General features: G+C 34.8%; 1 protein-coding gene across 7 annotated transcripts in view; it reads right to left on the bottom strand.

Annotated features, from left to right (window-relative positions):
• ERBB4 (erb-b2 receptor tyrosine kinase 4) overlaps positions 1 to 14,858 on the bottom strand; it is a 1,100,194-nt gene that overhangs the window by 256,173 nt on the left and 829,163 nt on the right. For all 7 annotated transcript variants that reach the window (XM_027590425.2, XM_027590421.2, XM_027590423.2 and 4 more), the window contains exon 13: positions 2,543 to 2,675. In XM_027590425.2, coding sequence (XP_027446226.1) covers positions 2,543 to 2,675 — 133 coding nt within the window. The remainder of the gene's footprint in view (positions 1 to 2,542; positions 2,676 to 14,858) is intronic.

The following is a 14,858-nucleotide window of genomic DNA, read 5'->3' on the forward strand; positions in this document are numbered from 1 at the left end:
ATCATCTTAGTAGTAAAAATTCTAACAAGACGTTATTATGCATTTTCTCATTTAATAACCATAATTATCCTATGAAATTGACACCATTATTATCCCTGTTTTCCATATAAGAAACCTAAGTTTAGAACAATTAGGTTATTTATCCAAGATTGAAAATGAGGAAGTGATGAAGTTAGGATTTGAATTCATTATTCCTCAAAGGCTGTTTTAACTGCCGGGCAATGTTGGAAGAAATTAGTCAGTACCACAAGATTGGAGGTGGGAAAATCTATCACTGCGTAGGCTAGAATTACATCAGACTTTTACAAGGTACTTTCATTTATTATCTTTCAAACTAACACTTATATATGGTTTCCCAGAGCCCTATTGTTCTTGTAAAACACATTAAAAACTTTGTATTTCTTGAATACGTTTGATTTAATGACTTGGAAAACGTTAAACTTTCAAAAACAGTCTGGTAATCAGTGTTGTTTATTTAGGAAACATGTATTTTTCCTTTGCTTCACTTTCATTATTTTGCAGATGTGAGAGAGGATAGTATATGCATCCACATATTTGTCTATTTCACGTTTCTGACAAGGTTAAAAATATTAAGGAAAAATAATGGCATCTGGAAAAGTAACAGGATGGAAATCAGATGCCCTGAATTCTAGTGTTGGCTTGATTCTTCTACAGTGGAATGACACTGGCCAACAATTAATTCTACTAGTTTTCACTCTTTATAAGATACTGCTCTTAGAGAAGATGGTTTCTAGAGCCCAGTCCTTCTTTTAAACTCCACTGAGAATATATATATATATAGCCAATAAACTTATAACATTCACTAAATGGAATTAAAGTCTATTAGTTACATGTTAATGGCATCAATGGCTTTACAAAAAATAACCATATTTTGATCTGAAGTATTTTATGTACAGAACATATCATTCATTTATAAAAATGAGAATAAGCATGACTACAATTTAATGAGAAAAGCAACACATTATTTGCTATCCATTATCAAATTTATGAGCTGATTGTACCTTACAAAATTATAAGCTGGAATTTTCCTGAAAAACAATTAAATTCTTATTTTAAACTGTTTCACACTTAAACTTCTAATTTTATTTTTTTTCTAAATTTCATGAAGGGAATTGGTATTGGTCATCTTCCAAAAAGAGACATGTTAATATTATTATGATCCATAGATTTCTAACTTTCTGATATAAAACGCAAAAGTACAATGTTATCTCAGATCATGAAAACAGTTGTTTAAAATGGCACAATTCTATAATCATATTGATGAAACTGGAATTCATGGTTTGATTTCAAAACAAGTATATTCACTATATACTAGTCACTTAGAGGTTATTTAAATAACAAAATATTGTATCATAAAAGACATGTAGAATTTTAAAACAATAAAGATTTGAACCTATAAAAAATAAAATGGGACAATTCATGAGGTAAAAGAAGAAACGCAATAAAGATCTTCAAAACTACACTTTTACAGAACTGTTGAAAATCCTTTCAGTGAGCACTATAAGAAAATTTGACTCAGGAACAGTACTAAAAAATGTATTATCACATTAATAAAGGACGACTGTGATGCATGAAATGGTATGTTATGATAAACTGATTTTATGAGTATATGAAATGCCATGCAACAAGATATATACCAGGTTTTATTGTTGGCAATGTGATTATTATAGTACCAATAGGAATTTAAAATTCTTGATTTAAAATACTGCTTAGGTTATCTTTAGAAAGTGGCAGAACACTATCAAAAACCCCTTCAGCTGGAAACTACAAAGGCAATTTTCCTATAGGGCTATGCAGTTGTCAGAGACATAGAAATGTGTATCGTTTGTTTCTAATACACAATCTAAGAAGACACATAACTTGGATGGAAAAAAATTCAAAAGTTATGCAGTAATTCTTTTTTGTTGTTGTTGTTAAGATTTTATTTATTTGACAGAGACAGACATAGCGAGAGAGGGAACACAAGCAGGGGGAGTGGGAGAGGGAGAAGCAGGCTTCCCGCCGAGCAGGGAGCCCGATGCGGGGCTTGATCCCAGGACCCTGGGATCATGACCTGGGCCAAAGGCAGACATGTAATGACTGAGCCACCCAGGTGCCCCAGTTATGCAGTAATTCTAGATGAAAATTAATAGGAAAGTATGTGAAAAAATAGTATTGGGACATTTGAGAGGAAAGATTACTTGTAACAATCTCCTTCATAAGGAAAATAAGAATATATTTTTCAATTTTGCTTCAGTATAAACGGCTACAATTTATTAAGAATGATCTACTTCAGTATACTTTTTTAAGTTTGTGTAATAGTCAACATATATTTGGACTTCTCTTATTTCAAATAAAATTTTTTCTCCTTAAAACAATTCTTCTATGTGTTGTTGTCTCCTTTATGCAACAAGAGCTTCCCTTAAAAACCCTGGCCGGCACACACATTCTGCAATTTTACCATTTTCTTATCATTTAAATATCTGAAGCAATCAGTGCCTCAAAGCTTATGAGGTAAAGGCGATGTTGTAAGATGCCTTACCCATCATAGAGGTTACAAGACTCGATGCAGCTCCTTCCTCTGCTGAAGCGACGGCAGGACAAGCACTGGTCGGGACCAGGTCCCCAACAGCCATTGCTTGAACACAGATGGTTGCACACCATTCCTTCAGCAGCTGGCAGAGAAAAAACAAATTCAAGAGTGAAATAAAAAAGAAGGATGTGTTAAAACTTAACCATCAAAAAACATTTTACCATTTTAATGTGAATCTTCCCAAGTGATGCTATTTCTGAAGAAGTTGGTTTGAAGGGGATTTGTGGCAGATAACTTTGTCTGCCTACACAGTCACGTGGCCCACACTACTGTCAACTTCTTCCCTCTTGCAGAGCCTCATCACTGTGTGTGTAGAACCACTACATTTTTCATAAGAATGAACAAATGTCAATTGTCTACATCAAAATTCTAGGGAGGAAGGGTGATAAAAATTAACTTTCCCACTAAAGCAGGGAGCAAACCATGCCTTTCTCAATCCAACTCTTTGCTCCACTGAGACACCAAAAATTTTAACTTCAAATCCATATGAGAGCGTCATGAAGAAATAGAACAAATAATACTTGTCTTAAAACAAAACAAAATTTAGAAAGAGAAAAAAAAGAATACCTGGAAGGTAAGGTGGGGGGGGGGAGAAATGGAAATAAAATACAAGTTTTTTACAGGCCTCTGCCTTGATAGTTAAATGGGCACATATAAATTTGCAAATATATGAAACAAATTGTAGTGGTCACTGATGAGGAGATATAGAGATGAAAGTAATAACAATGATCTTTAGCCTTGTCTCTATGTAATCTGTTGATGAGAGGGTTGCCAAAGAATTTTGGGACTGTTTTAAAATTGCCACTTAAGTTCACCATCTCTGTTTCCCTTTATATTGAGTAACAGTTATTCAGAATATTACTATTTATATGGAAGAACGTGATTTTAGTAAAAGGATACTAGATGTTGAATAAGAAGGGCCTATGAAGACTTCAAATGTTATTCTGAGTATCTGAAAAGTGATTTGAGTCATCTGAAACACAACCGTATATGGTTTTCATAAAATATTAAGAATTTCTAAAAAGATAAAAAAAAACATCAAAAACACCTTCATCTTCCCATTAGTTACCAAGTTTAATTATTATGGGATGTAAGTTGTCATGACAGCATTTGTGAGATGGGTTGGGACAGCACTGAATATATGAGTGCAATATAAGCAGGGGACATATCTGTGAAATTTACCTTCTCTAACATAGACTTGAGAAAGGAATTGCCAGCATTCATGATGCTGACTAGTTTTAAAATAGTGAAACAAAATCATCCAATTTATGTATTCTTCCTCTTATATCCTGCAGCCTTAAGGAGGCCCCTATGCTAAACTGTGGAAAATTTTTTCTCAAGGCAGAGTTAGACCTACTAACCAGTCTTTTTACTTGGTAACTGCTTAATTGAATAATCTCTTCCAACATAATTTGAGAAACTGTGTGTGTGTGTGCGTGTGTGTGTGTGTGTGTGTGTGTGCTTAGCAGTTTTATTGAGGTATACATGATATATAATATATTGCTCATACATAAAGTGTACAATTAGATGTTTTGACATATGCATGCAATCACGAGCCATATACACAATTAGAGTAATGAATGTATCCATTAATTCCAAAGGTTCTTATGACCTTATGTAATCCCTTCCTCCTGCTCCATCCTTCTCAGACAACAATTGATATGCTGCTACTCAATATACATTAGTTTGCACTTCTTGAAATTTTATATAAATAGAAACATATAGTATGTACTCTTTTTATATAAAACATACAGTATGTACACTCTATACAGTTTCTTTCACTCTGAACAATTATTTTGAGATTTATCTGTGTTGCTGTGTGTGTCAATATTCATTCTTTTTTTTTTTTTTTTTTTGGACTTTACTCATTTATTTGACAGAGAGAGAGATAGACAGCCAGAGAGGGAACACAAGCAAGGGGAGTGAGAGAGGGAGAAGCACGCTTCCCGTGGAGCAGGGATCCCAATGCAGGGCTTGATCCCAGGACCCTGGAATCATGACCTGAGCCAAAGGCAGATTCTTAATGGCTGAGTTACCCAGGCACCCCAATATTCATTTGTATTACTAAATATATTCCATTGATGGATATACAACATTTTTTAAACCACTCACCTATTGCTACACATTTAGACTGTTTTCCATTTTGTGCTATTAAAATTAAGCTACTGTAGGGGCACCTGGGTGTCTCAGTTAAGTGTCGGACTCTTGATTTCAGCTCAGGTCATGATCCCAGGGTCGTAAGATGGAGCCCCGCATCAGGCTTTGTGCTGAGTTTGGAGCCTGTTTAAGATTCTCTCACTCCCTATGCCCCTCCCCACCCTGCTCCCACACACTGTAGATAAAAAAGAAAGAAAGAAAGAAAGAAAGAAAAAAAGAGAGAGAGAAAGAAAGAAAGAAGAAAGAAAGAAAGAAAGAAAGAAAGAAAGAAAGAAAGAAAGAAAGAAAGAAAGAAAGAAAGAAAGAAAAAGAAAGAAAGAAAAAGAAAGAAAGAAAAAGAAAGAAAGAAAAAATTAATCTACATCCATGCACAAGTCTTTGTAAGGCATATGTTTTCATTTCCTTTCAGTAAACACCTAGATATAGTAGGTATAGGATTAACTTTTCAAGAAATGGTCAAATTGTTTCTCAAAGTAGTTGTACCAGTTTACATTCCTAATAGCAATGAACTCAACTCGAGAATTAAAGTTCCCCCACATTTTTGCCAATACTTGATATGGTCAGTCAGTTTAATTTTATCCTTCCTAATAGGTATGTAGTGATATCTCATTGTAGTTTTGATTTACATTGCCAAAATGGTACTGTATCATTCTGTATTAGTCAAGGCTCTCCAGGGAAACAAAATAAACAGGATACATATGATTTCTTATAAGGAACTGGATCCCATAGCTGTAAAGGCTGAAAAGTCCCACCATTTGCCCTCTGCAAGCACAAGACCCAAGAAAGCATATTTCAGTCTCAGTCTACACAAACAGTATAGAAAGATCTATTGATTTTTTTGCATATAGATATCCAATATTTCCAGCACCATTTGTTAAAAACACTATCTTTGTCTTGCCTTTGGAGGCATGCCTAGCAAGAAGTTGTTGCAGCCAAGACAAAGAGGTTGCTGCCTGTGTTCTCCTCCAGGATTTTGATGTATTCCTATCTCACATTTAGGTCTTTCAACCATTTTGAGTTTATTTTTCTGTATAGTGTAGGAAAGTGGTCCAACTTCATTCTTCTGCATGTGGTTGTCCAATTTTCCCAACACCATTTGTTGAAGAGACTGTCTTTTTTCCACTGGATATTCTTTCCTCCTTTGTTGAAGTTTACTTGACCATAGAGTTGAGGGTCCCTTTCTGGGTTCTTTATTCTGTTCTATTGATCTATGTGTCTGTTTTTGTGTCAGTACCATACTGACTTGATGATGATTATAGCTTTGTAATACAGCTTGAAGTCTGATATTGCAATGCCTCCAGCTTTGGTTTTCTTTTTCAACATTCCTTTGGCTATTATGGGTCTTTTCTGGTTCCATTCAAACTTTAGGATTGTTTGTTCCAGCTCTGTGAAAATTTTTTGATAGGGATTGCATTGAATGTGTAGATTGCTTTGAATAGCACAGACATTTTAACAATATTTCTTCTTCTAATCCATGAACATGGAACATTTTTCTATTTCTTTGTGTCTTCCTCAATTTTTTTCATGAGTGTTCTATAGTTTTCTGAGTACAGATCCTTTACCTCTTTGGTTAGGTTTATTCCTACATATCTTATGATTGGGGTGCAATTGTAAATAGGATTGATTCCTTGACTTCTCTTTTTTTCTGCCTCATTGTTAGTGTATAGAAATGCAACTGACTTCTGTGCATTGATTTTATATCCTGTGACTTTGCTGAATTCCTGTATCAGTTCTAGCAATTTTTTGCTGGAGTCTTTTGGGTTTTCTACATAGAGTATCACGTTGTCTGAGAAGAGTGAAAGTTTGTCTTCTTTGCTGATTTGGATGCTTTTCTTTTTGTCGTCTGATTGCTGAGGCTAGGACTTCCAGTACTATGTTGAACAACAGTGGTGAGAATTAACATCCCCATCATGTTCTTGACCTTAGGGAAAAAGCTCTCAGTTTTTCCCCAATGAGGATGTTCTTTTTCTAGCTCCTTTAGGTGTAAGGTTAGGTTGTGATTTGAGACTTATTCTTGAGGAAGGCCTGTATTGCTATATATTTCCCTCTTAGGATCATCTTTGCTACAACCCAAAGGCTCTGAACTGTCATGTTTTCATTTTCATTTGCTTCCATGTATTTTTTCTAATTCTAGTTCTCTTACTATTTCTACCACATCTGCAGTTCCTTCCTCCACTGAAGTCTTGAACCCTTTAAAATCATCCATTTGAGTTGGAATCAACTTCTTCCAAACTCCTTTAATGTTGATATTTTGACCTTTCCCAGGAATCACAAATGTTCTTAGCGGTATCTAGGATGGTGAACACTTTCCAGAAGGTTTTCAATATATTTTGCCTAGATCCATCAGAGGAATCACTGTCTATGGCAACTACAGCCTTATGAAATGTATTTCTTCAATAACAAGACTTAAGAATCAAAATGAGCTTTTTCATCTATGGGCTGCAGAATGGATGTTGTATTGGAAAGCATAAAAACAACAACAATCTCATATACCTCCATCAGAACTCTTGGGTGACCAGGTGAATTATCAATGAGCAGTAATATTTTCAAAGGGATCTTTATTTCTGAGTAGTAGATCTCAACAGTGGGCTTAAAATAGTCAGTAAACCATGTTGTAAACAAATGTGCTGTCATCCAGGCTTTGTTGTTCCATTTAGAGGGCACAGAGTAGATTTACCATAATTCTCATGGGTCTTTCAGTTTTCAGAATGATCAATGACACTAGCTTCAACTTAAGTCACCAGCTGTGTTAGCCCCTAACAAAAGTCAGGCTATCCTTTGAAATTTTGAAGTTAGGCATTGATTTCTCCTCTCTAGCTATGAAATCCTAGATGGCATCTTTTCCAATATAATGCTGCTTCATCTATATTGAAAATCTGTTGTTTGGTGTTTTCATTTTTAAGTAACTATAAATTCATGTAAGTAATAATACAGAGAGATCCATGTTCCCTTTTCCTCTACTGGTAAAATCTCGCAGAACTATAGTTCAATAACACAAACAAGATATTGACATTGATACAGTCAAGTTACAGATTTCCATCACACAAGAATCCCTAATGTTGTGCTATAAAGCTCTATAAAATTTGTTTACAGATTTTTGTGTAAATATACATTTTAATTTGTCTGGAATAAATGCTCATGGGTATAATTGCTGGCTCATATGATAGGGGCATTTTAGTTAATATTTGCTGTTTTTGAGAAAATGCTAAACTGTTTTCTAGAGTGGTTGAGCCATATTACATTCTTACCGGGAGTATATGAATTATCTCATTTTTCTGTATCTTCTCTAGCATTTGGTTTTGTCACTATATTAGTTCCAGCCATTCAGATTGGTGTATAGTGATTTCTCATTGTAGATTTAATTTTAATTTCCATAAAATGGATAATAATATTGACATATTTTCTTTTAAATTAAAGACTATTTTTTTGAGAGAGAGAGAGAGAGAGTGGGTGGGGGGTAGAGGCATAGAATCTCAAGCAGACTCTGAGCACAGAGCCTGACTAGGAGCTCTATTACATGACCTTGAGAACATGACCTGAACCGACACCAAGTCAAATGCTTAATTGACTGAACCACCAGGCACCCAATATTGACATCTTTTAATGTGCTTATTTGGTATCTGTATATCCTCTTCAGTGAAATGTATCTTTATGTCTTTGCCTATTTTAATTAGATATTTTTACTGTTGAATGTTGAGAGTTCTTTATATATTCTATCTATCATCTAACTTGTCTCTCTCTCTCTCTCTCCACCTGATTTGAAAATATTTTCTCTCAATCTGTAGCTTGTACTTTCATCCTCTCAATAAGATCTTTTCAGAGCAATTGTTCTTAACTTTAAAATCCAATTTATCAATTTTTCCTATTATATATTTTGCTTTTGGTGAAGACTTTAAATTCTCTTTGTCTAGCCCTAGGTCCCAAATAATTTCTGTTAACAATTTTTCAAATACACTTTCTGTATTCATTAACATGATCATGTAGTTTTTATTCTTTACCTTATTAATATGGTATATTATACTGTTTGATTTTCTATATTGCGTCAGCCTTATATCTCTGGAATAAATCCTGTTTGGTTATGTTGTATAATTAATTTTATATATGGTTGAATTGTTGAATACTATTTGCTATACTTTTTTAAGGATTTTTGCCTCTATATTCTTGAGAGATACATTGGTTTGTGACTTTCTTTCTTTCTCTTTCTTTCTTCCTTCCTTCCTTTCTTTCTTTCTTTCTTTTTCTTTTTCTTTCTTTCTTTCTTTCTTTCTTTCTTTCTTTCTTTCTTTCTTTCTTTCTTTCTTTCTTTCTTTCTTTCTTCTTTCTTTCTTTCTTTCTCTTTCTTTCTTTCTTTCTTCCTTCCTTCCTTCCTTTTCTTTCTTTCTGTCTCTCTCTCTCTCTCTCTTTCTTTCTTTCTATTCTGTGTTCACATAAGGATCCTAATCTTAAAAGTCATCATGCAAAGTAGAAATAATTATTAATTTTACAGACGGGCAGAGGTTCAGAGAGGCTAAGCTGTGCCTGGCCACAAGTGTCAGAGTAGTGGTTTAAACGTGGTCCTGCCTGTTCTCTTTACTACCCAATGGGATGAAACTCCCAGCTTCATACTCCACCTTCTATGACATTATGTGCCAGGGAGGTTGGAGCACTTCATTATAGCCTGGTGAGGGTAGAAGCCTACACTCCCCATTCCTTTCCTGGCATTGGTGAAGTTGGGGCCACAGTTTTTTTTCCTTTGTGGTGTTTGGCTGGAGTAGAGCAGTTGTCTAAAAGAGTTCTGCTGTACCTAATTGCCCTTTTCCTGGTCCTTTGGATAGACAGAATAGGATTTTATTGTAGCTTTTTTGGTCTGCATTTGTCAGTGTTTCTGAGTTGTCAGTTTCTTCACCTCCAAATCTGGGATATAGAAGACAAAACAAAACAAAACAAAAAACCAAGAAACAAAAACAAAAACACCTAGGGGACTCACATCTCTGTCCTTTCTTGGGTTTCAAGTTGCCAAACTTGTCTTCCTTCTTCTCTCCAAGTTTCAAAATCTTATGTTTCTTTTATACATAAAGTCCAGGGTTTTCAGTTGTACTTAGTAGAGGGAATAGGGAAAGGTGCATTTAATTCATCTTCCCAGAAGCAGAAATCCTAGTATACATCTTTAATTTACTGCAGCCTGTTTTCATTATATTCTACCACTATGTCATTATTTTCTACCACTTCATGTATATTCTAAGAACCCCTGAGATAGGATATATATATTTCTCCATGCCTAACCTTTAAGCTATTGTCAAGACATTTTATTTTTCTATATGTTATTCTCCACACACTCCTTATTTTAAACCTTAGAGTGCCTTTTGAAGAGAATTGAATAAAAATAAGATTCTATATATTTATCTATGTAGTGCTCTTTACCCCATATATAGATCCATATTTTCATCTGGTTTCGTTTTCTCCTGACTAAAAGACTTCCTTTGATATTTCTTTCAGTGCGGTTTTCCCTTGGTGCTGCTCTTTGTCTATGGCACTCTATCTGAGAACTCTAGCTGCCTTAGTCTCCCTGGACTCTCAGCTCTGCCTCCTCAACTCAAGCAGTCTTTGGGACTCTTCCTGGGACCCTCCTGACTGTGTCGTGGTCTAAAAATTCTCTCAAGGTAGTTAGCCAGAGAAAATCACCAGCCTCACTTCATTTGTTTCTTCACTCTTAGGAATCATTCTTCTTCATTATCTGATATCCACTCTCCTGCCAACTGTCATTTCATACATTTTGTCCTTCTTTTGGATGTTTCATGAGGTAGGGTAAATCTGATCCCTGTTATTATACTTGGCCAGAAAAGGACATCCTATGTTTACTTTTAAAAATTCAACATGAGGGGGGTGCCTGTGTGGCTCAGTCATTAAGTGTCTGCCTTCGGCTGGGGTCATGATCCCAGGACCCTGGGATCGGGGATCGAGCCCCTTGTCCTGGCTCAATGCTCAGCAGGAAGCCTGCTTCTCCCTCTCCCACTCCCCCTGCTTGTGTTCCCTCTCTCACTGTGTCTCTCTCTGTCAAATAAATAAAATCTTAAAAAAAAAAATTCAACATGGGATTACTTGCTGCTTGTTTATAGACAAAAGTTTTCATATAATAATTCTCCAAAATGCCCCAACACAGCCTCTAGGCACCCACAAAATTTTATTGAAAATTATAATTCCTTCTATTTTGATTTAATTTATATACTTTATAGTTATAATCCTATATAATACAAAGTATGATTTTTAAATGTAATTTTTAAAGATAGTCTAAAAGAACAGAGACTGAATAGAGTGTTTTCCTACGTAGATAAGATCATGACTCTTCTCAAATACATTGTTATTTTAGGTAAGTCATAAAGTTTGTGACCTTGCTAAATTGTGGTTTTCTCCATGTCTTAAAGATTTATTAAATTGAGTACCATATATTATAACTATTTTTTCTTCATATCATGTGGAGACTTCAAAAATTGAATGATTCAATGTTCTACTTGGGAAAGGCTGACAGTTTATCTGTTATTTTGATTTTGAACTAATAGCAAGAGTTCTTATTTATTCATAATGCAGAGAAAGAGGATTTTCTCACTGCACAAAAGAAATGTCAGTTGAAATGGAATCTTAACATAGTTTCATATCACCGATTCCCTAGATGTATAAGTGACTTTCACTAACTTACAAAGATGTAAGGAGTAAAAACAATGGTTCAATTAAGCTGATTGAACATAAATGTGTAAGATCAAATTTTATTTAATAACGAGCTAGAAATAAGCAAAAGATCCATGGTATTAACTAATATAAAGTTATAATACCCATTTTTATAAATATTCAGCCATTTTAAGGTTATTTATTGTTTCATACTCTGTAACATATATCTATCTATCTATATATATATATTACATACATTTCTAATATATATTTGCATATATTAAATGCAAAGTAAATGCATAAGTAAATCCTTAAAAGTGAAAAAAAGTTATAAATGCAACTTGTAAATACAAGAAGAGTATATTCAAAATCACATTGCAGTGTCATGAATCTGACTGCATTCATCACTTTCAAATCCTTATGGAAAATAAAATCAAGTTTTAAATTCTTTGTCAACTTCTAAGTCTCTCAAACAGACTTTTAATTTCTTCTTTCAGAATCCTGACAAAATCATTAGCTCCCCCCACCCCCGTTACTGCCAATTTCATGATATCCCATCAACCTTTTGTCTATTTCACCAACTTGTATTAAATTTTTTCAGGTTTGAAAACCTCACACTTTTATCCCTTATTTTCTCTCTCAAGAGTGATAGACTTTTCAATATATGGAAGGGTGAAAGCTGCCTGCTTTGATTTTTCTGTTACATGCTTTGAATTATATGGAGAGGAGAATTTTAGCTTCACCAAACCTCCTACCTTCTTTTTACTGCCAACTGCCTCCCTTAGTCTGAATTTAAATGCTCAATTTTAGAGGAGTTTTAGATCAGGGTATATTGGAGGAAAGTAATAATAAACAGAAAACCACAGTAATTACTTTCTTCTCATTTTTTCCAAACCACTAGATGATGGTCTTGAAGGCTGGTTGATCATTTTCTCCAGAATGAAACCAAGAAAGTGTCTCCACACAGCACAGAACAAAAGGCCAAGGAAACTACCTCTTTGAAATTCTTCAGAGAAAATAATTTTTCGATCAGCACCCAGAATTCAACAGTTCTCTGACCTCCCAGAGTGATGGTCACATGAGAAGGAGTAGAAGGTCTATTCAATGGCTTATAGTTCAAAAGGCCATTAAAAACCTCTCTAAATAAACTTAAGGACTATAGTTATTAGGCAACCTTTAACTTGCTCTGTGTTTTCTCTGGAAGCTATAAAATAGATTTTTTCTTTATCTCATCTGAATTGTGCCTGTCTGTTAAAAAATTGGAGAGATAATAATGTGCTTAGTATTTCAACCTTCATATGGAATACTGAAGCTGCTTTCATTAAAATAGAGGCAAGCCTAAACAATGGTTCTTGCTACTGTGCTGCATGTGTTAAAATAAATGCATTAGCTCAAAATATTGAAATAGAGTATCTGTCTACAGGCACAAACGCAGAATTGTACAAGACCATCTATGCTGTTTGCATTACTTACTGTACATAGAGGCATGGATTTTGATCTGGAATATATTTAGACAGATACCAGTAATCTTTTTGTTGTTGTTGTTGCTTTTTAAGCCTAAAAAATATGATTTAGTTGTAATAGTTCAGTTTTGTGATCAGACCAGTATAGGTTCAAATCCTTACTCTATGACTAACCATGTAGCCTCAGGCAATTATTGTTACTCATATGTAAAGTGAATGATAATATTTCCCTTTCAGGGTTATGATGAAGAGTAGACATCATATTAACAGAGTATTTAATGTAGTATTAATTTAATTTAATTTAATTTAAATTTAATTTCTTATCTAAATTAAGTCCTCAATAAATATACTAAGAGAAATGTGAAAACATATAAGCATATTCATGTGTTTACTTCTAAAAATCTTTATGCTGGACACTGCTAAGAAATGAGGATATTATGAAAACATGAAATAAAATACATATTGTCTTATCTAGACCTTACGATCTAGTTGAGGAGACAAGCATTAGATAATCATTGAGAGAGGGAGAGAAAGAGAGAGAGCCTGAGCACTGAGAGAATATAGTGGTTGTCCTAACCTAATGGGTAGGTCACATTAGGTCAGCCCACATAAGAAGGAACTGAGATGAGAAGGATAAATAGGAATTCTTTTTCTTTTTTAAAGATTTTATTTATTTTTATTTTTATTTTTAAATAATTTTTTATTGTTATGTTAATCACCATACATACATCATTAGTTTTTGATGTAGTGTTCCATGATTCATTGTTTGTGCATAACACCCAGTGCTCCACGCAGAATGTGCCCTCTTTAATACCCATCACCAGGCTTTGACACAGAGAGAGAGAGACAGCATAGAGGGAACACAAGCAGGGGGAGTGGGAGAGGGAGAAGCAGGCTTCCAACCAAGCAGGGAGCCTGATGCAGGGCTCGATCCCAGAACCCTGGGATCATGACCTGAGCCAAAGGCAGACGCTTAACAATTTAGCCACCCAGGTGCCCCGATAAATAGGAATTCTTAAAGCAAAGAGGGCTGGGGGAAATTGGGAATCACAACTCTAGCCAAGAGGGACTGAGCAGGGAATAAGATTAGTGATTTTTGAGAATAGGCTGGACACAGTGAGTGGAAAAGTGGTATCAGATGAGTTAGTGAGGTAGACAAGGGCCAGATTATGCAGGATTTAGTGGCAATTTACAAGATTATCTGCTTTGTCCAAAGAGTTGTGGGAAGCTGTTGGAAGGTTTTAAATAGGAGACTAAGGATCTTTTTTTTTCTTTCTCCAAATTTTTATTTAAATTCCAGTTAGTTAACATACAGTGTAATATTAGTTTCAGGTGTAGAATTTAGTGATTCATCACTTCCATACAACATTGGTGTTCATCACAAGTGCACTCCTTAATACTCATCACCTATTCAACTCATACCCCTGCCCACCTCCCCTGCAGCAACCCTCAGTGTGTTCTCTATAGTTTAGAGTCTATTTTTTTGTCTCTTTTCCCACCCCCCATGTTCACCTGTTTTGTTTCTTAAATTCCACATGAGTTAAATCATATGGTATTTGACTTTCTCTGATTGACTTATTTCACTTAGCATTATATGATGCTCTAGCTCCATCCACATTGTTGCAAATGGCAAGATTTCATTCTTTTTTATGACTGAATAATGCTGCAGGGCACACAGGCAGGCGTATCTCTTTGAGATCTTGATTTGATTTTTCTCTGCATATATTCCTAAAAATGGGATTGCTGGATCATATGGCAGTTCTCTTTTTAATTTTTTGAGGAACTTATATACTGTTTTCCCTAGCAGCCGCACCAATTTACATTCCCACAAACAGTATACAAGAGTTTCCTTTTCTGCACATCCTCACACTTGTTTTGGCTTGTCTTATTCCAACATGTGTGAGGTGTGGTTTCAATCTGCATTTTCTTGATGATTAGTGATGTTGAAGAACTGTTTTCATGTACTTGTTAGCCATAAGTATCTTTTTTTGCAGAAAGTCTCT

This window comes from Zalophus californianus, chromosome 3, assembly GCF_009762305.2.
Source record: "Zalophus californianus isolate mZalCal1 chromosome 3, mZalCal1.pri.v2, whole genome shotgun sequence".
Taxonomy (NCBI): domain Eukaryota; kingdom Metazoa; phylum Chordata; class Mammalia; order Carnivora; family Otariidae; genus Zalophus; species Zalophus californianus.